This window comes from Nothobranchius furzeri, chromosome 6 (genome assembly GCF_043380555.1).
Source record: "Nothobranchius furzeri strain GRZ-AD chromosome 6, NfurGRZ-RIMD1, whole genome shotgun sequence".
Classification (NCBI taxonomy): domain Eukaryota; kingdom Metazoa; phylum Chordata; class Actinopteri; order Cyprinodontiformes; family Nothobranchiidae; genus Nothobranchius; species Nothobranchius furzeri.
The window spans coordinates 36,497,352-36,522,041 of NC_091746.1; the positions used below are offsets into that span (position 1 = coordinate 36,497,352).

General features: G+C 45.4%; 1 protein-coding gene across 1 annotated transcript; it reads right to left on the reverse strand.

Moving 5' to 3' along the window:
- Positions 1–791: 791 nt before the first annotated feature.
- slc38a9 (solute carrier family 38 member 9) lies at positions 792–23,814 on the reverse strand. The gene is made up of 15 exons (XM_015974273.3): positions 23,680–23,814; positions 21,711–21,847; positions 17,757–17,886; positions 16,256–16,374; positions 16,109–16,172; positions 15,897–15,990; positions 8,993–9,163; positions 7,708–7,767; positions 6,740–6,946; positions 6,119–6,226; positions 5,687–5,793; positions 3,386–3,499; positions 2,781–2,929; positions 1,691–1,780; positions 792–1,559 (listed from the first exon to the last, which is right to left on the reverse strand). The coding sequence occupies exons 2-15, from the start codon at positions 21,806–21,808 to the stop codon at positions 1,394–1,396; spliced, it is 1,677 nt and encodes a 558-aa protein (XP_015829759.3). The 5' UTR covers positions 21,809–21,847; positions 23,680–23,814; the 3' UTR covers positions 792–1,393.
- Positions 23,815–24,690: the final 876 nt, after the last annotated feature.

The following is a 24,690-nucleotide window of genomic DNA, read 5'->3' on the forward strand; positions in this document are numbered from 1 at the left end:
ATGGACGGACTCAGGCTCAGCACCTGACGTACCTCATTTACAGCGTTCGCCATTTTTCTTTAGCAGGTTTTTGTTTTTCCTCACCAGCGACTTTGTGAATTATTTAATAACATATTTTAGGTGTAAAAAAATCAGAAAATGTTGTAAATTGTACTTAATTTTTTCTTTTGTGTGTGTGTGAGTGTAATAGTGAATCAGTGGACTGTTTCCTCAGGCTTTTTTGAATTTACTATGACTATACTTTCCTTCTCAACTCAGGCTTTTGTCGTTCTATGAGTAATTTCTTTTTTCCACAATAATGCTCTCAGAATGTAATTTTTAAGGGAATGTTTTTTAACAATTTTTTTTACTAGTACTTAGTTTTGTTGTTTTTGTTCACTGTTTATCAGTGGCTGGAGTCTGTTGTACAGAGTGGATGAACACAGCAGGAGCACCTGTTAGAAATGAACTGGAATTTTTGCATTTATTGTTTTTCGTTAATTTTTCCAATTTTCCTTGTAGGCAATAATGTTTCTATGCAGCCAAGTATATTGTTTGTAAACCACCCAACTAAATGAAGTCACTGTTAAAGTTCAAACTTGTAAATATTTTCTATATTTTCAAATGAATTCACACTGAAAGTGCATGAATTGTTTTATATAGTTGTTTATGAAACTATTAAAATCAGTCACTGTACAAACGTGTCCAAGTTCTCTTCAACGGACCCCACATGTCTGAAGCTTGGTCCTACATGTAGACGCCAGGGTGTCTGGAATTTCTTAACATTAAAGAAAAACCACATAAGAACATAGTGATTTATTACTAGTTTATTACTCAGTTCCCTTTTCCAATAACAGTAAAATCAAATCATCAGTGTAGCTATAAACGGTTTTCTGAAAACTTGTTTTACAAAATAGTCCAACATCTTTATAACACTGTTTCCTAATCAGAACGCTCATTAGGATTAAACAGCAGACTAATAATTAAGCTAACTTATTCATGAGGACTGAAGTTTCGTGTTCATAGTCGCTGATCTGACCAAACCCCCTGAAGGCACTGTCCATAGCAACGTGGCGTTCTGGTGCAAGTCGAGCAGAACGAGATGAACCCCTGAGACAAGGCAGCTGCACCCCGGCCACTTAGCAGCTGTGGTAAAACACTGTTTTACAAGTGATGCTTTAAAATGAAGTTTACTGGGGTGTTTCAGCCAATCATGGGAGGTCTGACTGTTCTAGGATCAGCTAAAGCAGCAGTAATCTATAGTTTAAACCCCCAAAAGACATCAAAAACAAAAGGTATCGATTGCATGATATTTTTTTCATAACTTCTTTTCACTAATTGGAAGCATCTGTTTTGTGTGATTAGTAATATTACAAAACCCCAACATATCAGGTCTAATCTGGTTGATCGCTTCTTACATAAATACTTGTGCGATTACATTAGCCAGGCCTAGTACGATGAGGAAACTATGGAAAAAAGCTGACGGCCAGCTGAGCCTCCCGTCTTGTCTCAGGGACATCATGTGGACTAAAGCAGGAAAGAGAAACACTAATGCCAGTCCACAAATAGCTCCAGAATACCTACAAAAGGAAACAGACTCAACATTAATTAGTGCTGTGTGTGTGTGTGTGTGTGTTTCAATCAGCAGGCAGCAATGAATATGTGCATTTATGTCCTTTTAACTGACGCCACACGACAGCTGGACGCTTACCGTATGATTGATCCGATATTGGGATAAAACATTGCCATTGCGACACCAGTTCCAACAATGAAGATATTCAGTATGAGGATGTGAAGGAAACTGAAAAAAAGAAACATTTCACTGAAGCATGTAAAGGATTTTGAGAACTGCTACAACATGAAGGAGTTTTTCTCTGACAGGACAAAGACAGGTTTGTGTGTAAGGAAGTCGTCAATAATCGACATCACATGGGTGTGGTAGAGGGCAGAAGGTAACGACTGAAACACTTTTCTAAAAATGGCCGAACTTCACTGTTTCACTGTCTCCAAGCTGTGATTGTTGTTTCAATATTAAACAAGGTATTACCAGAACAACTGTGAGGACATCTAAAGGGTTCCCAGTGGAACACCTCTACAAGATTCAGTACCATGCTCTCTTATGTGGTCCTCTAAAAGGTTCATGCTGATTTTTAACTTTACCTTTGAAGCAGAGGCTCGGTCATGCTTGAAGCAGAACTTCAAAAAAGGTAAACCTGAAATAAAATGTGCTCTAACTATAAAGTACATTAAATGACTGTGAGCTTAAATGGTCTGGTGTTTACAGGGATTTATTCAGTATTTAAAACTGGTTAAAAGTAAAAAGAAATCCCTTTAATTCCAGAATTGAGGTTTTGCTTCAGTCGTGTAGGGTCACACTGATGTAGAATAAAACCTCTGCGGGACGCGTTTGTTAGGAAAAAGGTACGAAATTTACATATTCTGTTGATAAAAACAATAAATAGCATAAAATTTAAAACCAGTTCAGTCACGTAAAGTCCAACTTTCTGTTAGAGAGCTTCTACTGAGAGGTCTACCTGAGCTCCAAAGGGGGCGGGGCTTCATTGCCCATATTGACAAACTCATCTTTGGGGATTTTTCTTGCAGTTTTTGGCTAAGTTAACAGTTTTAGTTTATATTTTCATTGATTCTTCTCACCTAAAAATGAGCTTTATTGTGTGACACCTGATCAAATCTGGCTATAAATAAAACTAAAACCTGTGCAGCAGGTGCATCAGCAGATCACAAGTTAAAAACGAGCTGGGGTACACACATTTGATGCACCTTAGCAAAAGTCCAGTTACCTGGGATAGTGGTTCCCAAAGAGCTGACCCATAATCTGGACCCGTACCAGGTATCCCAGCAGCGGGTAGACCGTGATCATCTGGAACAGCAGAAGGAATCGAGCCACAAACACCAACACGTCACTGCTGGGGAAGTTATCCAAGAAGTTCTGGAAGAAAAGTCGGTGTCGGTTAGCAGTAGTGTGTTGGATATTTCAGGTACATTGTGCCATTGGGTGAACATTCTAGAAACCCCTCTTTTGTCCTAAATGGCCCGATTTGAATCCTATGTCATCAGTTGGTTTACATGTTGAACCTAAGTAACTGACAACATCGAACTGCAGATAACAGAAGAATCATTGAGAGGAGCTCTAACACCAACAACATATGAAGTCGACCCACATCTAGATGGCCGCTACAGCCAACTGGCCTTAGAAGGACACCTTATGGTTATAACGTAGCGAGTTTTATACACTGATCTACCATAACACCCTCATTCCTCATAGAAGACGTTGGTCTGAAACATGAAGGCTGGTGTGCAAACCTTCAAGCAACTTAATGAGTGCAAGTAAATAATTAGCTTCCAATATACTTTTAGCTTTTATGAGAAAGGAGTGTAATCTTACAGGTTCTATGCAGTCCTTGTAGAGTGGAGGTGATGGAAAGGCAGCAAAAATCAGCACCCCCACATACAGGTACGTCAGCCCTACTAAGAGGTATGCCACAGACAGGTCCCGCACCTGGAAACAGGTGGCACCAATACAAGTTCAACCGTGGAGCCTTTTGTCCTGTTTTTAGGATGAAAAAAGTCAAAACATTTGCAACTTCAACATTACAACATGTTTGGGTAGATTCTCATTCACCCAGGACGAGGAAATCCCAAGAGTTAAAAATTGTTTTAAAGAGCAACTGAACTTCTGCTTTTTGATTTGACATTTCAGGGTTGAGTAAGACAAAGGCTACGTTCACACTGCAGGCAAAAGCGGATCGAAGCTGATTTTTGTCCCCACACACGCGACCCATATCTGATATTTGTGACAGTCTGAACAGCAAAGATCAGATTTTTTCAAATCCGATCCAGGTCACTTTCATATGTGGTGCTGATTCTGATACATATCTGATGTTTTTGAAAGTGACTGCAGTCTGAACCGTCTTGTCGAATTAAATCCACCTCTTACGTCACTGAGTCAGCAGAGGTGAGGGTCGTGTGTTGACGTTCCTGAGAAGAAGCGCTGACAGAAGGAATCAGAGGTCTGTCTGGACATCCTTTTAAGTTTAGGAAATAAAAATACAGAAGAGCATGAGAGCTGCTGCTGGAGCGAAGCATCTCTCCGGTCTCTGTGTGGGGGGGTTCGTTAATGAACTTAATAGCAGAACAATTTCAGTGAATAATAATTTAGGAAGACGGCAAGAATAAGGAGTAAAATAGTTGACGGTTTTCAAAAGTTTCCAGCCCAAAACAGTCTATGAAATGTCCATGAAGGCTTTCACATTGCAGCTCCGCCTCTCCTGGTTCTGACTCCACTCTGAGTGAATCCATCTCTTCTTCTGCACATGCGGGTCGCTTCAGAGCTGTGAAGCGTTCACACTGGACAGAATTTGATGTTGCATTTCAGTATTAATGTGATCAGCCACACAAAAAATCTGATTTAGTCTAAAAAATCAGAATTGAGCACCAAGGCCTGCAGTGTGAAACAAGCCAAAGAAACCTGACTAAAAGCAAGAGCCCTGGGGTCTCATTTATCAAACATTGCGTAGAATCCTTACTAAAACCGTACTTAAGCTCAGCAAAAAAAAATGTATTCACGCCTAGCAGGTCTGTGATCTATCAAACATGGAGTACGCACAGCTGCACGCAATCTCCGCTTCATAAATCGGAGACTAACAAGAATGTTTCTCAGCTGCATTTTAGTCACATCCCGCTCTCACCACGCCCACTTACTGCCATAAATAGTCAATGCAAAGTGCCTTGTGGATCTCATGCATATACATAAGCCGGCTGTTGCAGCGCTCCGCCAATGACATGGCGACCGTAGATCAAGGCAGATAAAGGAAGCTCAATTTCACAGAAGCAGAAATTGAGGTACTTGTGGGTGAGGTGGAGAAATGAAAGGAAGTGCTCCTGCAAAACAAATAAGAGAAAATCCACGGAGTGGCACAGCGTTGCTGAAGCCGTCAATGTTGGGAATTCTTCAGAGAGATCTGTGGCAGATATAAAAAAAACGGTCCAATCGGGATTTGATCCCCAGACTCCCCGGGTGAAAGTCACGCGCACTAACCAGTCAGCCCAACGGATATCTCCCCTGTTCAACTAGCCAGGGCGCATTATCAATTGAGGTCACAGTGACAGGACACACACTGTCACAGACGCATGACATTCTGTCTCAATCTGTCCCCCTACTGATATTCTGCATTCTGTATTCTGCGCTTCAGGCTGTGTGTTAATGTGTGTGTGTGTGCGAGCGCATGTGTGTGCGTGGGGGGTCTTGTACTGCTTTGTTTTCACACAGTACAAGTGATAACGCTGCAGGATTTCATAATTGTGTCCTTCTCAGCAGCAGCACTGCAGGTGCTCTCCATGTCCAACATGTGTGTAAGCCAGGTCCTTAGTCAATTTACAGTTGCTCACATTTTTTCGCTAAGTTTTCTTTCATAAATCCCACAGTTTAAGTGGTAAGTTGCTTACGCAGTTTACCGACCCCGTTTTTAGCGTAAGCAAGCTGGATAAATGAGGCCCCTGGTATCTACTGTGTCTTTTTGTACTGTAGAGCACCCAGGTAACCATTATAATAGGAAATCGTTCAGACGTTGTGGCAGGAGGCTCATCTGAGCTGCTTCTTGTGTTTCTGCATCTTCTGAATATCGAGTCACATGATCCACCAAGAACAGTTACAGACTGAAGTGGTTTCTGAACAGCAGGGGCTCACATTGTTGTCTTGGTTTTTATTGCTCTTCATTAGTGTGATGATGCAGTTGTGAATGAAGAAGGCCAGAGTGAGGATCCCAGTAAAGTTTGGAAAAAACTGTCTGAACTCTGGAAGAAAACAAACAAACAAAAGTAATAAAAATGTGAACCACAACATTTTTCCTGCACTGGTCACGAATGTTTCACTGCCAAAAGGCATTTCCTGGTGAGGACAAGCACGTGCATACAGTTCATAGTACTGACAAAAAGACACGCAGGAATGTAAGCAGTTGTCAGTTAGAAGGAAGTACTCCAACAGGACGCGTGTACAAATACAACATCTTAAGTTTAGACGACTGACTTCTGTGATGAGGGCAAGGGTTTTCTTAGCTGAAGGGCAAACAAACTCAGAGACAGAGAAGAGCAAATCCAAGGAGGCGAAGGGAGAGTTCACCTGGTACGAAGAACTGGGACGTGTCCAGCCAGTGAAACTCCAGGTGGAAGCCGAGGCGGACAGCTTTAATCGTGACCAAAACAATCAGGTAGACAACTGATATGGTGCCTGGAGGAGACAGAAGATACGGGAATATTGTAGCAACACCCGGGGGGAATCCCAAACAAACACCGGCCTTTACGCTCCACCACCCACAGCCTGAGGGCTGGGGGCGGAGCCTAGACAGTCAGTCTGGCTCTTAATGGTTTCAGACAAGAAACAAACATCAACAAATCAAAGACAGAATTTCATTGATGTTATTGAGGAAAATAAATTATCTCTTCTCTTGATTAGCCTCCATTAGCTTAGACCAGTTTGGAAGGTCAAAGGTCACTGACATACACAGACTAACACAAAACATGCAGGTCTTTATTTACAGCTTCTAATGAACATCTGCTTGCAGAGTAAAAGCTGTGAAATGATCAGTGAGCTGAAGTCCATCTTTGTTTTGGGCGTTTATTATCGTCCTTTAACCGTGACAGAGCTGCAGGTGAACCCTCGTTTACCTCACCGCTCATTACGACACCTGAGCTAATCTAGGACACATCTACACCCCCGGTGAGGAACTTAGCACTGTCTTACCAAAGAAGGTGAACCTTGCAAAGAAGGAAGCTGAGCGGAAACAGAGGAGAGGCAGCAGCAGAACGATGAGGTAGAGCGGGACGGTGCGGGTTTTACTCCAGTAGTGCTCAAAAGCACCCGGGTCAGACGAATTCCCAACGCTGCTGAGACGAAGTGTGCAGGTGGTGTCATTTCCTTCTGGGTTGGTTTTTGGGAATGGACAAATGACTGGAACACACACGGATAAGATGTTACGGACAGGTGCAATAAAACACACAGATGAACACAAACATGGCTCAGCTGGGATGGATCAGATGCAACAACATAAATCACAAAACGGATTTTACAGAAAATTCATGTTTTCTGTTGTAAATTTCCTTTAATTTACACTCAGTTTAGTTGCCTTCCGTCAAAGGTTTATAATTTCTCATTCTTCCCAACACACACACACACACACACACACACACACACACACACACACACACACACACACACACACACACACACACACACACACACACACACACACCAGCAGCAGCATGGATGATCATGCACTAAAATTCTGATTTTCCATGAGACAAATTCTTATCCTCATATCTATGTGACCTGGCCTCTGCTCTACAGGAAGGACTGGTTTCTCCTTTTATTGAGAAGAACGCTGTGTCAGCAGTTATCGAGAGAAGAAAAAGTGGACGATGTGGTGGCGTCCGCCAGCAGAGGGCTCTGCTGATTTCCACGCTGTTCATCATCCAGTCACTTCACAACAAAATGCATAGATATAAGATTATATGAACCATAATTATTAGATATTATCACTCTAACAGAAACCTGGCTTAGGGATCATGATGCCAACTACAAGCTGGACTTGGCGAGTCTTTTCGTCAGAACCTCTGCTGAGTGTTAGGTCACCTAAAGGCTAACGCTAACATGAGAAACCTGCTAGAGGTGGCGCTGAGGCCCAGACCTAAACTGCTTTTAGAGAGACTTACCTCGGTCTGAGCCGTTGGTTCCAAACTCTGAATCGGACGTGCTGATGTTGTGTACAAAGTCTGCAAGGAGGAAAAGAGGTAATCAGCTGAACAAAGAGCTTCACAATTCCAGATCACATTCCACTTCCACCAACAAACTGATCAGAAACACACTTAATTCTCATTCCCCGCCTGATCTACTTTTAATAAACTTTGTGGAGACAGACGTACCTCCTGCAATGACAAAAAGAACCTAAACTACTGAAAACGTCTCAACTTCTGACTGGTACGGAAACACACGGCCCCTGTTCTGGAATCTCCTTACTAGTTTCCTGTCTGGTTTTAAATACTCTATTAAGTTTTAGCATTAATCTCTTTAGATGATGTAACAGAAGGATCAAAACAACACTGACTTAAATAAGTTAATAGTATTTTTTATATTAATCCAACTTATTTTTTTCCAGACAGATTCCTGTAAAGGACTACAGTTGGAACATATTGGCAGGAAAACTCAAATCAGATTAGCTCCTAATGCGCTCAAAAGGTCAGAATGTCCAACGCCAGCAGGAGCTCTATGGGAACATTCTGTAACAAAGGGATGAGAAATAAACAATAATGACAGTTTAATAATTCAATAATGTCACAAACAAACCGAGTTGGAGTTACACTGAACTTATTCATCAGGGTATGATGCAATACAGATTCACTCCTCATCCTCGGTGCACATTAGAGGGTTCACCAGCATCCTAAACCTCTAAAGGTCCAGGACTGGAGTCACCACTGAGCGAATGAACTGATCTAGTCTGAGGAAAACAAAAGTGAAGGCTGCAGTAGGTAGAAGGTGACTGATCTGGGAGGACTGGATTAGTAAAGACAGAAAGAGGACAACTAGGTTGGTGTAGGTTGGATTTACTGGTGCAGAAAAATCAGTTGTTGAATCTTCTGACACAACTAAATAAAGTCAGGCCCTTTTATACGAATGCCTGCCTCCCTCATCACATGTAGGATTAAATATATTCATCAGAAGTGTGACTTACAGCTGATCTTAAATTCTAACTGAGGCTCCCAGATTTATGCTCTGATTGAAGATTTTTTGTGGCTCTTCAGACAAACTTTCTCACTCCACTTTTCCAGATTGATTTCTCTGCCCTGGATCAAGGAGAACCTTCACGGATGAACTTTAAAGGTAATCAGTGACCCCAGTTTCGCTAATCTGAGAAAAGTCTGACTTCTGATCCCAACGATCCACACAAGACAAACACAACAGCTGTGACCGAGTCCAAACTAAAGATGCTTTGTGACTTACTCTGGATACCCTGCCCAGTGTTGTACAGGAAGTTGGACATGAGGACCCAGTAAACCACCATGGCACCAATAAGGGACACCATGGAGAACAACAAGCTGGACCATTGGCCAGTCTTTCCAAAGTAGAATCTACAAACATCGGGAAATTCCCAGCTGGACGTGTCCTCGTTGGCTGAAAACAGAGACAAAGAGAGCATCACAGCTATTAATGAATCCCTCTGATGATTCAATTCGAAAACAAAACCCCAACAACTAGACTTTCTGACTGATAACTAAGAAGGTAAACATGTTCATGTGGAGTTAAGAACTAAAACATGTTTGATGCTGAACCAGCTTGAATTTATTTTATTGTGCATGACTGTCACAATAAGTTAATAACACCATACGTCCCATGTGATCCAGCCATAACTTGTCTTCCATGGGTCCTCATAGGGGACAATTTTCTTACTGGCATGAGCTAATAATTGGCTCTGCAGGAAATTTCAAGGAAACTCAACTAAAAGCACATGATTATATATTTAGACATCAGAACTATCACAAATGTCTTCATTTCACAGGTTCTTAATGCTAGTTTTCAAAGGACACCTCTCAGCCTGAAACAGCTCTGTTGTTCAAGTCAGCTCATTGGAGTGCAGTTTTGATTTTCCTGCCAGCTCTGACAGAAATTTGGTGTGCCCCTCATGCTCCACACAAAAGTAGCATGAGGTGATGATCTGTAAACAGCTTAAGGTTGCTTGTATGCTCCACAGAAACACAACTCAGCACAAAAATGGTGGTGTTGCTGGACATTCTGCTCAGTTTTATGGCTTTTTGTCAGACTCTGAACCAGAAAATGGCTGCAGGCAGTGAAACAGCAGGCAGAAAACTCCGGAACAAGCAGTGACTCCGCCCCCTAGTCAATCAGAAATCCCAGTTGGAATGCTGGTCCAACTCAGCCATGCCAGGTACATCAAATGAAGCAGGGACTAAAAACTAGGGAAAAGCAGAGGGGAAAATACCAAACTTTAGGTTACTGTCGTAACCCCGGTTCTCTGAGTAACATGAGTGAGATGTCTCACTATGGGATACGCCACTCCGCGGATTCCTCAGAAGCACTTATCTCAATACGCCAATCCTGATTGGCCAGTGACCGTGACGTACGCGTCACCTGCTACTATAAGTAGCAAGCGTCCCAACGCACGCACCATTCAAGATAAACACCTCTTCTCGCTTCGCCCAGCAAGAAGGGTTGTCTGGTGAGACATCTCACTCACGTTACTCAGAGAACCGGGGTTACGACAGTAACCTAAAGTTCTCTTTCTTAACATTCGTTTCGATGTCTCACTATGGGATATGGAGACTCCTGTATTGCCAGACAGCTTATCCAGCGATCACCAACCTACAGGGATACGTCTTGGCCCGCCAAAGACCCCACACTCAGAATCGTGTGAGTCATTGCAGGGACCGAAACATCAAGCTTATAGAAGTGTGCAAATGCAAGTGGAGAAGCCCAACTTGCTGCAGCACAAATCTCCTGGATTGACAGCCCCCGAAAAAGGGCCCAAGAGGCAGACAGGCCCCTAGTAGAATGGGCCCTGAGCCCAACAGGTGCCTGAATGCCCTGACAGGAGTAAGCCATAGAAATAGCCTCCACAATCCAGTGGGAAAGCCTCTGCTTTGTGACGGGTTTCCCCTTACGAGGCCCACCCCATGACACAAAAAGCTGGTCCCCCCTGCGAAGGTTCTCCGTCCGATTCACATACTCCTTGAGCGCGCGAATCGGACACAGCTTGTGCCACCGCTCCTCCTCAGGAGAGGAGAAGGGTGGTGGGTAGAAAGCTGTGAGGATAATAGGAGAAAAGGAGCCCACTACCTTAGGCACAAAGGCAGGGTTGGGCTTCAAGGACACCTTCATGTCACCTGGTGCAAACTGGGTGCAGGATGGGTGCACAGAGAGAGCCTGTAAGTCACTAACTCGCTTTGCAGATACCAAAGCCAGGAGTAGCACCACCTTAAGAGACAGGATCTTAAGGTCCAGGCTGTCCATAGGCTCAAATGGAGGCCCGGAGAGGGCCGACAGCACCAAGGACAGATCCCATGAGGGCACCAGGGGTCGAGACACAGGGAGAAGCCTGCGCGCGCCCCTCATGAAGCTACACACCAGGGGGTGTTGACCTGCCAATTTCTTCCCAAAACCCAAGTGTCGGGCGGAAATGGCTGCTAGGTACACTTTAATGGTGGAGAAAGCCTTCTTCCCATCCAACAAGTCTTGCAGGAAAGACAGAATGATGTTCACCGGGCATTGGAAGGGTGAGACCTCCCTACCCTGACACCAGGCTTCAAACACCCTCCATTTACAGTCATATAGGGACCTAGTGGAGGGGGCCCTAGCATTCTGAATGGTTCGAATGACTGCCTGGGGCAGCTCTGCTGACACTAGCCCGCACTCCTCAGGGGCCAGGCCCACAGGGCCAGCCGTTCTGGATGAGGATGGAAGATCGAGCCTCCCGCTTGGGACACCAGGTCCCTGCGAAGCGGCAGTTTCCAAGGTTGGCCCTCCAGGAGTTGGAAAATGTCCGCCACCCAATGCATGGCTGGCCAGTATGGGGCCACCAGAATGAGAGTGTGGCGCTGGGTTCGTACCCTCAGCAAGGTGGGTGGTATCAGGGCCACTGGGGGAAAAGCGTAAAGCAGTCTCCGTGGCCAGTCGTGTGCCAGCGCGTCCACGCCAAGTGGAGCGTCTCGGTCGCGCAGGGAGAAAAACAGTGGACACTGAGCATTCTCCTTGGAGGCAAAAAGATCCACTACGGCTTTGCCGAACCGGATCCAAATCTGTTCCAACACAGCTGGATGCAGGCTCCAATCTCTGTACAGGGGTGTCCCTCTGGACAACAGATCCGCCCCCCGATTCAGAACACCTGGGACATGGGTGGCTCTGATTGAGAGGAGATGCCTGCTGCACCATAGGATCAGTCTGCGTGCCAGCGTGTGTAACCGCATGGAGCGCAGCCCCCCCTGGCGGTTTATATATGCCACAGTCGTGGTGTTGTCTGTTCTCACTAGGACATGATGGCCGGAGAGAAAAGGCAGGAAACCCCTCAGGGCCAGAAAGACCGCGAGGAGTTCCAGATAATTTATGTGTGTCCCCCAGAGCTCTCTGCTCCACACACCCCTGATAGAGCGACCATCCAGGAGCTCCCTCCCCCAACCTGACAGGCTTGAATCTGTCGTGACCACTTTCCTCACGAGAACCAACCCCAAAGGCACCCCCTGTGCCAAGAGGGAGGGGTGACGCCAACAGCGGAGTGCCGCGACGCACGCTGCAGAGACCGTCACCCTGCGCGCTCTGTGGCGCACTGGAGAGAGACCCAGAGAAGCCACCCAGCGTTGAGAATCTCTCATGTGTAGACGGCCGAGTGGTACCACTGAAATAGCCGACGCCATGAGACCCAAAAGCCTGAGGCATAACGCAAACCGCACCGAACTGTGTAGGCGGAAGCGCGCCAGGCAGAGCGAGAGTGCGTTCACGCGCGGTGTCGAGAGATGGGCCGTGAACGCCCCTGAGTCCAGATTCAGACCTAGAAAGGTTATTTTCTGGGAGGGGAGTAAAGCGCTTTTCTGCCAGTTTATTCTGAAACCCAGACCACACAAGTGATGGATCACAACCAGCGTGTTTGACGCTGCCTCCTCTCTGGATCGTGCCAGCAGGAGCCAGTCGTCTAAATACGTGGCCAGCCGAATGCCCCTCCCTCTCAGAGGGGCGATCGCTGCCTCCGTACACCTGACAAACACCCTCGGGCTCAGCGAGAGGCCGAATGGGAGCACGGTGTATTCGTAACACACTCCCTGAAAGGCAAACCTCAGAAATTTCCTGTGTGGAGGGTACACAGGAATATGAAAGTATGCGTCCCTCAGGTCGATTGAGGTGAACCAGTCGTTCTGGTGAATCAGACGCAAAAGGGATGAGAGCGTGAGCATTTTGAATCTGTACTTTCTGAGGCATCGGTTCAGGGCCCTCAGATCCAGGATCGGGCGAATCCCGGTCCCTCCCCGTTTCGGGACCAGGAAGTACCTGGAGTAGAAACCGCTCTGAGACCGATCGGGAGGCACAATGCATATCGCTCCCTTCTCCAGCAGGGAGGAGATTTCTCCCTGAAGGATGTGAGCTGACGTCCCCTGGGCGTGGGAGAACACTACGCCGGAGAATCGAGGAGGAACTGAGGCGAATTGGAGCCTGTAACCTCTCGAAACAGTTCTCAGCACCCAACGTGAAGCAGAAACCGCTGTCCATTCCTCCATGTGAGTGGAGAGTGGTGACACAGCCGTGACACACGGAGCAGCAGCTCCCTCCAGAGGTTGTGGGGCAGCGGTGCTCGTGGCAACCACTGCGCATGCGCGGGGGCTTTGTGCTTTGACGGCCCAGGCGTACGGGGACGACCCGTGGCTGGCGGGTAAGTCCGCCAGGGGCCGCCCCCGCCTGGTTCCGCTCATGGGTAACATTTTTATTGATTTTTGCTGCGCCCTTGACATTTCGTCTGGATGCGTCAGCGAACATTTTAATGCTCCTTGAGCGTGACATGTTTGTAAAAAACAGTGTGAGTGCTTGTGACGTGTGTTTTGAGCCAGCACAGCCGGCTGCACGTCCTGGCCCCACCCTGGACCGCTCGGGGACTCTGCCGGAGGGGTTCCGTGAGGGGGGGAGAAGGCACCATGGCAACATCGAACAGGAGGAGCTGGCGAACGGGGAACTGCCAGCTGCAGCGTCGGGAGGGAAAGAACTCCGTCAGGCTGCCCTCTTCTTCTTCCTCACCTGCTGACCGCCGGGTCGGGTGGGTTGTCCCGACGGCGGAGCGGCTTGGTCGCCGGATCTCTGAGGCCAAACTGGTCAAAGCGCTGAGCCCGAAGGAGCTGGTTGGACAGCTTGAGGCTTTGGGCGCTTTGGGATCCGGAACTGAGGCTGGGCTCTGGCAGCTGCCTGAGGCAGGTTCGGCCGAGCCGGCAGCGCCGGTGAGGGCTTACGGGGAAGGCAGAGATGAAGGGCTTCATCCTCTTTCTTTTTGGCCTCACACCGTTGCTGCATTGATGCCAGGGCAGAGCCAAAAATGCCTTCAGGCACGATTGGCATGTCCAAAATGTCCTCCTTCTCTCTATCAGAGAGGTTGGTGAGGTTCAGCCATCGTGCACGTTCTTGAAGCACCATCATGCCCATAGCGTTAGCCGTAGCCTGGACCGCGCAGCGCTGCACACGCAGGCAGATGTCGGTCAGTACGGTGATTTCCTCCCACACCTCCGGGTCCGGCTTCGTATTCATGTCCTCACAGAGCTCGGCTTGGTACGCCGAGAGCATGGAGGAGACGTTCAAAGCTCGGACCGAGATGGTGGCAGCCTTGTACGCCCTCTCGTTCAGCGCCGACTGGAAGCGGTCCGCCTTAGCAGGGAGAGTGGGAGGCCTGGAGGAAGTTGCCGAGAGCCGTGGGTGCAGGTGTGCTGCAACCAGCGGTTCCATCTGCGGCATGCGAAGCATGCCAGCCTTCTCCATCCCCTCGAAGTCCAGCGAGGAGGCTCCTTGGACAGGAGACCTGGAGCAGAAAGGGTGTTTGTCCCAGGAGGACCTCACTTCTTGGAGAAGCTCCGGGAAGGCGGGAAGGAGAGGCTTTGCCGCCCTTGTGGCCTGAGGCAGCTTCTTTCCCTCGTAGCGGGACCTGACAGCCTCAGTGACCACGGTGGGCCAAGGGATGTTGAGCCTGGTCGCAGCGCGTCGGCAGACTGACTGCATGTCCAGGTGGGCGGCCGGAGAAGCCGCTCCATCCCTGGGAGAGGACGGAAAGCTAGGCATGGAGGCCTGAGCGATGGGGAGAAACACGTCGTCATCCTCGTCCTCCTCTGAAATGAGGAGTTCCGAGGTGTCCTCGTCGTCTCCGTAGTCCAACTCCAACACGTCCTCGACGGGGTGGCTCGGACCGGCCGGTTCGAGCTGTGAGCCCCAGCTGAGTTCGGCACACGGTTCTGGCTCCGGGAGGACATGTTCGCTGGCGTCCCCAGGCGGTGGCCCAGGGGCCGGCAGGCAAGGGTGCTTCCCCGACAGGCTAGCTTGGCGCGCTAGCCGCCGGCGAAGGCTCTTCAGGGTGATGCAAGCGCAGCTCTCACATGACCCGGGGACTTCCAATGCCAGCTGGGCGTGTTCCAGCCCGAGGCAGCTCGAGCAGACCTTGTGCGGGTCTTTGCTTGAGATTTTGTTCCCACAGGTACAGAGGCGAGCTCCTGCGCCGCCGACTCCTCTGGTGGGAGGAGCGGCTTCCATGCTGGCTAACTGGTGTGTTAGCAAGAGAACGAACAGATGCACTGGAGTGTGAAGCTGCTCGTTATGCCCCGAACCTATGGTGAAGGTCAGGACAGGACGGTAAGTTAACGTTCGGCGACGGAGAGAATGTTAGCTGGCTCCGTCTGTGAACAGTTGAGTTAACTTACCTTAGAGATAAGCGACCACCGAAGCGAGAAGAGGTGATTGAATGGTGCGTGCGTTGGGACGCTTGCTACTTATAGTAGCAGGTGACGCGTACGTCACGGTCACTGGCCAATCAGGATTGGCGTATTGAGATAAGTGCTTCTGAGGAATCCGCGGAGTGGCGTATCCCATAGTGAGACATCGAAACGAATGTTAAGAAAGAGAACCGTGCTTGTGGAAAATGTGATTGGGCTGAGCGGAACTAACCCGAGTTACTCTAGTGCTCATGGAAAACTAGCTTTAGAATCCCACAGATTGGTCACAGATTATTCTGGGGAATTTTTAGGTGGAGACGAGAAGGATCAGATCTGCTTTCCCTAATGAAAGAATTTAAATTCTTAATGCTTGAATTTAGAGCAGTGGCATCACACTGCTGTTTGCCAACAGCCAGCTAACAGAAGGAGAAGATAGCATAACTTACGTATCGCCTTGGGGGACTTGATGACAATGTAACAGCAGTACAGCATAAGCAGGCCTGTGAGAATGAGGATGAGGATCCCCAAAGTGAAACCAGACTAAAGCGGAAAAAGATTTTGATAAATGTCAGAATAAAGGAATGGAGCAAAAGTGCTTCTGCATTTTAACAGAATTCCTGTTGGCTCTACCAGATATTTGACAATTTAAACTAATCACCTGCTTAATCCCCCACGGTATACTGAGTATGGATGTGCCCATCATTGTGTTCCATATAGCAAAGCTGCAAAACCAACAACAGGAAAACTACTGTCAGTCACTGAAGACACGCCCCCGCCTAGGCTAACGGTCATCAGCAGGTCTCACATCGTAACAATACTGGGGTTTTTAGAGGCAGAGTCCCCATCTGGCACTTTGAACGCGGTCCCAAGAGGACTATAGACGTAGAGCTCCTCGTTCAGGGGGATCACATGATTCGGAGGACTCTGGAAAAAAGAAACGCAACAAGTACTACAGTTAAAATGTATAGTCGTCTAAAGGCTTTGTGGAGAACAAAAATTCACATTTACACATAAACAACAATAATCTCTTTAGAAAGCAGTCTGTGACAGCTGACTGTTGTTGAAACGAAGACTTTATTACAAGTGTTATAGGCATTAGTATGAATGTGTATTGGTGAAATTCTGGCGATACAATACTAATCACGATAAAGAGGAAACAATATATCAAGATATGTTGTGATACATTCAGACAGACGATATTAGCAACTTTTTAGACTTATTATTGTATTATTGTAGTAATATTCAATAAACAGTCCAAACAGATACATAACATGTTTAACTCTGCCATTGACGACTAAAATCGTCATTTTAAATCCAACCGTTCACTGCCTATGATGACTAAAGTCGTCATTTGCATTTTTTTTTTACTGTGTGGGCATTGGAACGAGCCCCCGCACAGTGAGAACAAACATCTCAGCTCTAAAGCCGATCTTCATCCGCATACGTCGCATGTCACGTGACCAGGAGATCATTTTAGGCCGTAAAAAAAGTGAGGCGCGAACCGGAAAAGCTTCTGTGGATCACAATTCAACAACAGATTATGAAAGAACGGATAACGCTCGAAACGCGCAGATTTTTCCTGATGTAGGAAGTGAGTCTCCTCTTTGTTTTGTTAGTTTTGGCTTTGACATCATCCTAGCGCGCAATGTTCTGTGACTCTTTAGTGAGAAACGCTAGCAGCGAAGGGCTTTACCGATCAGGAAACGGCTGGCAGTGAAGGAGTTAAAATGAGGTATCTGAACATAATAGAGGGATTTACATTTCAATGGTGGAAACAAAACCCATTGTACACTGCTGCCAACTAGAGGTCAGCGTTTGAATTGCATTAAGAAAAAGAATGTATAGATATATATCCCTAATAACTAGGGATGTAAGAAAATTGTGATATGGCAATGTATCACAATATTTTTCCTGCGATATTATTTTAATATTCAAATGCTGTGTATCAAATTTTTGAAAGAATTTACATGCAAACATTGGTTTCTTTTCTTTTCTTTTGGTGCAATTCAAACACCAACCCCTAGTTGGCAGCAGTGTAAAATGGCTTTTGTTTCCACCATTGAAATGTAAATCCCTCTATTATGGTTCAGATATCTCATGTTAAACATGTGTATCAGTTTGGACTGCTTATTGAATTTTCCTACAATAATTTCAGTCTAAAAAATATCACTAATATCATCTGGCTGAATGTATCGCACTGTATCGTGATATATGGTATCGCCAGAATTTCACCAATACACATCCACAACAGTTATTGTCAACACACACACACACAAATTTTGTTTATGCCAAATAACTTGCCATACCAAGAGCATATCAGAGGAGGCCGTAAGTCTGCCGTAGTAATGGACTCTGCTGTTGAGGATGGCGGCCTCAGCAGAGATTCTCTTCTGAGGATCATCATCTACGATGTTGCGGGGCTCCACGTGGAACGGCCTACAGAAAAATGCAAATGGATCACATCATCTTCAGCATTTATTCAGGGCTTCTAGAACCACGTGGCCATGACTTCATCAGGTTTCATTAGACCGCATAAAGGTCTTGACATGTAAAGCGGAGTGAGGGGGAAAACAACAGCCACTGGTGTTAATGGGAGGCATAAAGGTCAGAGTTCACTTAAGTTCTTTAATATTTTCACAGCTTTTTATGCATTCAGCAAAAAAATTATACAACAGCAACTGTACAGTGTTTTTACAGAGTTCTAAAAAAATAAAAATAAAAGAGTACGGCCGTATCATAAACCTACCTTGCCTTATTGAACTCATAAATCCAGGATGGGTGTGAATGGGGAAAAGGGAGTGCTTGTAATGTTTGATGTGCTAAGAAACTTGTTGGTCACTGTGAAATACCTAACTGGATTAAAACAGCCAGTGCAGTGGTGAATTATGCCAGGGTGGTGCCAAAATGACACGACACACTCAAACATCTTTGCGATGTCATACTAAGTGGATTCCAGGAAGACAGACCCAGAAAAAGTACAAAGTTTGCTCATCAGGCTGAACACTTTCTACCAGAACATTGATGTACTGATGGATGGTATATTTTGGACAAAGACGAATCTAATGGCTGTCCAGTGGAGACAAAGTCATCTAATTCCAAAGAAAGAGCCCAAACACATCTACAGAAATGGACCAACCCCATTAACTATGGTTATAATAATATGTTCTAACCAAGTCCAGGAACATCTCCAACTATGTACAGCATAGCAGTGTCAGGGACTGGCCGGATGGGATCAGGACCCTTATGGACCATATAAACAGACACCCGTATGTTTAAAGTCAAAACATTGCTATACATGATTCTCTGCTGCATTGCGAAGGAAAAGTCAATTTCACTCGTATCATGTCTTATGAAGAGCGCCCGTCCATCGCAGGTGAAAACACCAGGTATCACATCACTGAGTAGACAAGAGGATGGGACCACGGTGGTGTCCAATAACATCCCTCTAGCTCCACCTCTGAACTACAGGAACTTCTTGTATCGCTGGTGCTAAAGTTGGTGAACAAAGGCTACTCTCTGTATGTGGATAACTACTAAGCAAGATATAATTTATGTTCCTTTACATCTGGGCAACAAAAACAAAGCTGGAACACTGGAAAAGAACATATTAGCACAAGTTAAACAATAAGTTTGTGTTCAGTGGGCCACTGCAAAGTTTGGAGGAGTCAAGAACTGCTTTTCATCTAATGGTGACAGAGACATACAAAAGCTACAGCGAGCGCAAGGCTGTGATTGGTCAGCACGCCACATCTTTTCAACTTGTCAACAGCACCACCATTCAAAACAAACAACAACAAAACTAATGCTAAAGATCTCTAGCAACAGACACGGAGCAAATCGAAGGACGTCTCGCAGAAGAAGTGAGACGATGTCAAGATTTATGCAGGCTTCACTGAAATAGTACAAAGACGCACAGCAGACCTAATTTGTGGAAGGAAAATGTAGGATACCAGGGTTTTCGCAGCTTTCTTATATAAAACATCAAACATGTTGACAAAAAAATAACATATCTAGTCTTCCTCTGTTTGACACCAGACAAAATAATGGAAATGATCTGATGTTTGAACTTTTTCTTCACATGTAATTAGATAAATGTGACACATTGGCTATAAAGATTTACTTGCAGTCAAAAATGTAATTAGCAAAACTTTAATAATGTCAATAAAATCGTGAAATTGACAAACCAATATGTTTGCAATCCAGACAAAATGAGCAACTTGGTTTTTATTTGATTTTGCATTTTTTCACCAGGATAGATCTGAATTAATTCATCAGCAAATCTAAAACAATAGCAGCTCTTCAGGTTGGAAAACACAGGCCTTGTACTAGAGGTCGACCAATTTTGGTTTTTCTATTGCCGATAAGTAAAGAACATGGTGAGCCGATGGCCGATTTGTGATACTGATCTCCTGGGCAGATTTTCATGGCCGATATCTAGACATTGTACACCTTGTGTTCATGCTAAAATGTCACTAACGACATCAGTCGAAGCACAACATTTCTGAAGCTGAATCTGTTTTTGAGCACTGAATTTAACCAGCTGTTAAACCTTAATTTTGTGCACTGGTTAGTGTTAATATCTACCTAAAGTCAATCAGACAAATCAATTACCTGACCAAGTATTAAATATTCAAAACTGGTAAATAATAGAAAAAAAAACATTTGTTGAAAATAATGTTTAGAGCATTTATTATGCAGATGTTACACAGGAACGTAAAAATCCATTTAAAGTAGCACCGGGCTGCCTGGGGATGTGCCTGACTTTAAATCAACTTCACTAAGAAGGTATCGGATCGCTGCATCAGCCTACAGATATATCGGTCTTTGTACTAATGGTGGAAGCTCGAGGTTTCCTGGTTTGGAAACATGATTAGATCACAGATGTTTGAGGATACTATCAGCTGTTTAAAGCCAACTTTAAAAGTAACTTCTCCTGCTGGCTTCTCTTGCAGAATAATGGGCTCAACACACGGGAGGCGACATCGCCTCTCCTCCATTCATTTTCAATGAGACATGCGCGACAAAGCGATAATCGCGGGTCTCGCTCCTACCAAGCCAAACGCGAAAAATGTGCGTGTGAAATTTTGCGCTCGTGCACGTGTCGTGCACAGGTGACCCAGCGACGCGATCCCAGAAAGTTGAAACATTTTCAACTTTTCATCGCTATCGCTTGGACGAGGACCAATCAACGGAGGTTTCATTCACTGACCAATGAGCGGACAGGATGCTCCGTACACCTCCGAGCAAACATGAAGAAGTTGATTATTATTATGTTTTATATAGTAAAGTCACAAGTAAGATTTCACATAACTCTAGCAGCACCTTGTGAAACATCATATCTACCACTTTTTTTTTAACTCTGAACCGCTTAAATAACCTTAATTCCCTCCAGTCTGACACAGCCAAACAAAACAACGGAAGTTTCAATTTCGTCATGGAACAGAACGCGTAGACGGCTTTGCCGCTGGCCGCTGCCGCGGATCGCCTCCCGTGTGTCAGGTAATAAAAGCGACAGTGACAAATTTCGCTGATCGCGGTCGTTTGTCGCCTCCCGTGTGTCGAGCCCATAAGGCGTTGATGTTATCTTGCAGTTGACAAACCAACATCTTTAAATGAAACTAATACCAGCATGAACTATTTTCTTCCATTGTTTAGGTTAAACCTTTACATTCAGCTTCACTAAAGCTTTCCTGGAGGTGGTTGGAGGGACCGATGGCATCTGTGTATAGCAGCCTCGCTTCTGTCAATGTGCCTCAGGGCAGCTGTGGCTACAGTGTAGCTCACCATCTCCAGTGTGTGTGTGTGTGTGTGTGTGTGTGTGTGTGTGTGTGTGTGTGTGTGTGTGTGTGTGTGTGTGTGTGTGTGTGTGTGTGTGTGTGTGTGTGTGTGTGTGTGTGTGTGTGTGTGTGTGTGTGTGTGTGTGTGTGTGTGTGCGCGCGCCTTGGGGTGCTTAGAAGGTGCTACATAAATACAGGTCATCTCCTCCATTTGTGTCACTTTGTTCTGGCTGTGGTCCAGCAGCTGAGGAAGTGTCCTTCAGCAGAGCAGACCTCTGTGATGTGACTAACATGGCTCCCTGTCCAACTTGGCCTACTGGGAATATTAGGTCTAAAGACACAAGTTTCTGAAAAGACTGACTGAATTCAGTTTGACCTGACCAGGTGTTTATCACCAATAACGTCAGGCCCACTGAACCGGTCGAAGCACCTCAGAGATCCCAGCCTCCAGTCTGACCATTGCAGTGTTTCATGGGCATCTACCGTTTGACTTTGCAGTCCAGGGAGTCGGTGGATCCTCGGTTGGAGTAGGTCTCTCCGGTGTACTGGGAGCTCAGCAGAGGTCTGCCCTCATCCTCCATGATCACCTCAGACGTCAACTAAAGACTCACATTCCCTGTCTGAAAGAGCATGCAGTCAGTCATATAACAAACAAACACAACTCAGCTGTGTGCTGAAACGGGCATAAAGACATCAATCCAACCTCTGTGTAATAACAATGTTCCTTAAATAGTGGTTAGTATGAGCTACATGTCCATGAGTCAGCATGTGTGTACAGGGAACAGAGGAAAATATTTTTGTGAAAAGGCTGAACTACGGTGTCTCTTTCATTCCTGTTTGGTTTGGTCTGAGCTGCCTGCTGCTGACGCTCCCTTCGGCTCAGTGTCAAATTATCCTGCTTTTCCATTTTTTACCTCCTCTGTAGTTACAAGAGCTTCAATTTTAAGACACACGTTTAGCTGACAGTCTAAAAAAAATGGTTGCCTCATCACTTGAATGAGGTAGTTCACACTATACGACCGACCTGAAATCCATGAGTCAGGCCTTTTCAAAGGAGGAAGTTCTAAAAGGAAGAACATGCATGTTACTAAACCTATGCTGTCAGACAAAAGCAGAACCATCCAGAGGTTCGGATGATATTTAGTTATTCTGTGTGCTGACTGATTGTTAAATTTTATCTAAGCTACAGTTGTTGTGAAAGGAAAAAAAAAACACTGAATTTATTTTCTTTTAAACTGATGGATTATTTGTCCCAGAAAGTTCACGGACATCAACAAGAAGGACAGTAGTTAGAGGGTGGCTGCTCTGAGTCTTTAATTTCAATATTGTCCAAGGGGGTGTGGGTGCTTTCATGAGTAATGAAGACCCAACTGGTGGTGGTCGACCAGCATTGGACTTCAAGTGTGTTTCACTTTGATTATAATTAAATCTGGTTTCAGAGTGGTTTAAGTTTTTTGTTTTAAAGGCATTTCAGACTCTACGGTCCCCATCTGGAGCTTCTAGCTGCTGTCAGATCATGATTAATCATCTGACAGCTAATGATTTAATTAGTTCTTGTGGTTCCTTTAATTTTTGTTGTGTAAAAACTGGCAGATGTGAAGTTTTCCAGCATTCCCTGTCCAAATAAACCGAGTCAATCCAACTATCCTAGGTCCATTTTCACAGTGTTAAGTAAAACCATTGATTGAGCAGACATGAACTGGTCTCAGTGCTGCTGGGTTCATTTCTTTTTACTGGTGTGTGGTGGGGAGCATGCTGCTGACATCTGTCGCAGCTTGGTCTGGGAAATGGTCTGAGGCTGACATGAAGACGAAGTGGTTAGATCTGCTCATAAATGACCCGCAGCAGCCTCCCAGCTGGTGTGACAGGAGATGCAGAACCTTTTGATGTACAGGTGAAGGGTCTGGTCTTGTCCCAGCATGCATCACAACCTCGTGGTTTCTCTAACTGAAGATTACATCTAAAGTCCAGATAGATCTGCTGAGACCAACTGTATGCAGTAATGCTGTTGTTCTGTTGAGACTTTGACCCATTGATTCTCATTAAACCACAGTCCAATCCTGTCTGAATCAGATTCATCTAAATATCAATCAATAACTCCTTCTTTTGACTTAATCATTTCCAAACGACCAAATGTGTATTTTTTCAGTTGTTCTGTTCCGGTGGATGCGCGCGCATCCAGTAACACAAACTACCGTCTACTTTCCTACCTTAAACAAACACACTAAACCTGACCCAAAGCTGTCAACATATTACAACATGGAAATGGCGGAACCGTTCCACTAAGGCTCGTGGAACATTAGTCCAAATAGAGCGTGAACATCCGGGAAATATTACACGTAAGTGTAGATTCCTTTCGTCCCCGTCAACGTTTCGAAAAGAACCCGGGACCTAAACTGCAGCACGCCGTGTTAAAACTCAATAAAAGATGGAGAGTAGAACTGTTACTAACCTGAGAGCGAGAGGATAACCTCTACGTAGCGCTGTGTCTGCGCTCCACAGACATGTCTGTGTGGCTGTCCCTATCAACTTGTTAGTCATGCTAGTGCTGAATGACGTCAGTTGTTCCATTAATGTATGGCAAGTCCGTGCATCATATATTGCACAACGCAAGTTTTTTTTTAAACCATGGATAATTTATTAACCTGTAGAAAGGTACAATACCGTAACATGGATAACTAATCCGTATTTAAGCAGACTCCGCCCAGATACCTTAGTTGGAGATCTCTTCTCTTCTACTTATGTTTTACAGTAAACTTATTTGAATGAGAAACCCGCATTGTGGGGGCTTGGTAGGACTAAAACAGCATCGACATAAATATACGTATATTTATGTCGATGCTATTTTCCAATCCGCTTTGCCTTAGACCCTGGATCACATATGCTGCACTTACATTTAAATTAAAAGTAATGATGTGTGTTTTGACCACACCAGTCACGTACATTGAGATTTATCAGCTCGTAAAAGTTTTTTGTTAGCATGACTAAATTTGCATATATGACGTCACCACAAAATCTCGTCTCCCCTAGCATACTGCTACTTACCACATGGCCAGACTGATGGTGTTTCCTGAAGAAGGATTTGAAGTTTGTTGAACTTACAGCCATTTACTCTCAGTTTTTCTGTCTGGTTTGATGACGTCACTTTCGTGATTTTCACTTGTAGTCCTGGACGTATTTTCACACAAAACCTAAAATAACATTTCCCCTGTTCAAAAATAAGCTTTCTTGGCATCAAAATGCATCTTTAAAATTCACGGACATCATATGTGAAAATCCATGGCACATGCGGAATTAGAAAATAGCACTTTTAGCACCATAGGGAGCCTAAGTCACGCCCATCTTCTTCTGAACCATGGGTCCCCTGAAGAACGAAAAAATGAATGCAAGTCAATGGGGCTAAAAACGCATGGGGATTGGGGGCCACAAAGAGGGGGCCCGCCCGCTGGCCACCTATTGCCCT

Coding starts and splice junctions, on each gene's coding strand:
- slc38a9 (XM_015974273.3), bottom strand. CDS start 21,808: ATGGAGGATGAGGGCAGACCTCTGCTGAGCTCCCAGTACACCGGAGAG. Junction 6,947..7,707: donor AACCAACGGCTCAGACCGAG/GTAAGTCTCTCT, acceptor TGTGTGTTCCAG/TCATTTGTCCATTCCCAAAA. Junction 6,227..6,739: donor TGCAAGGTTCACCTTCTTTG/GTAAGACAGTGC, acceptor TGTCTCCTCCAG/GCACCATATCAGTTGTCTAC.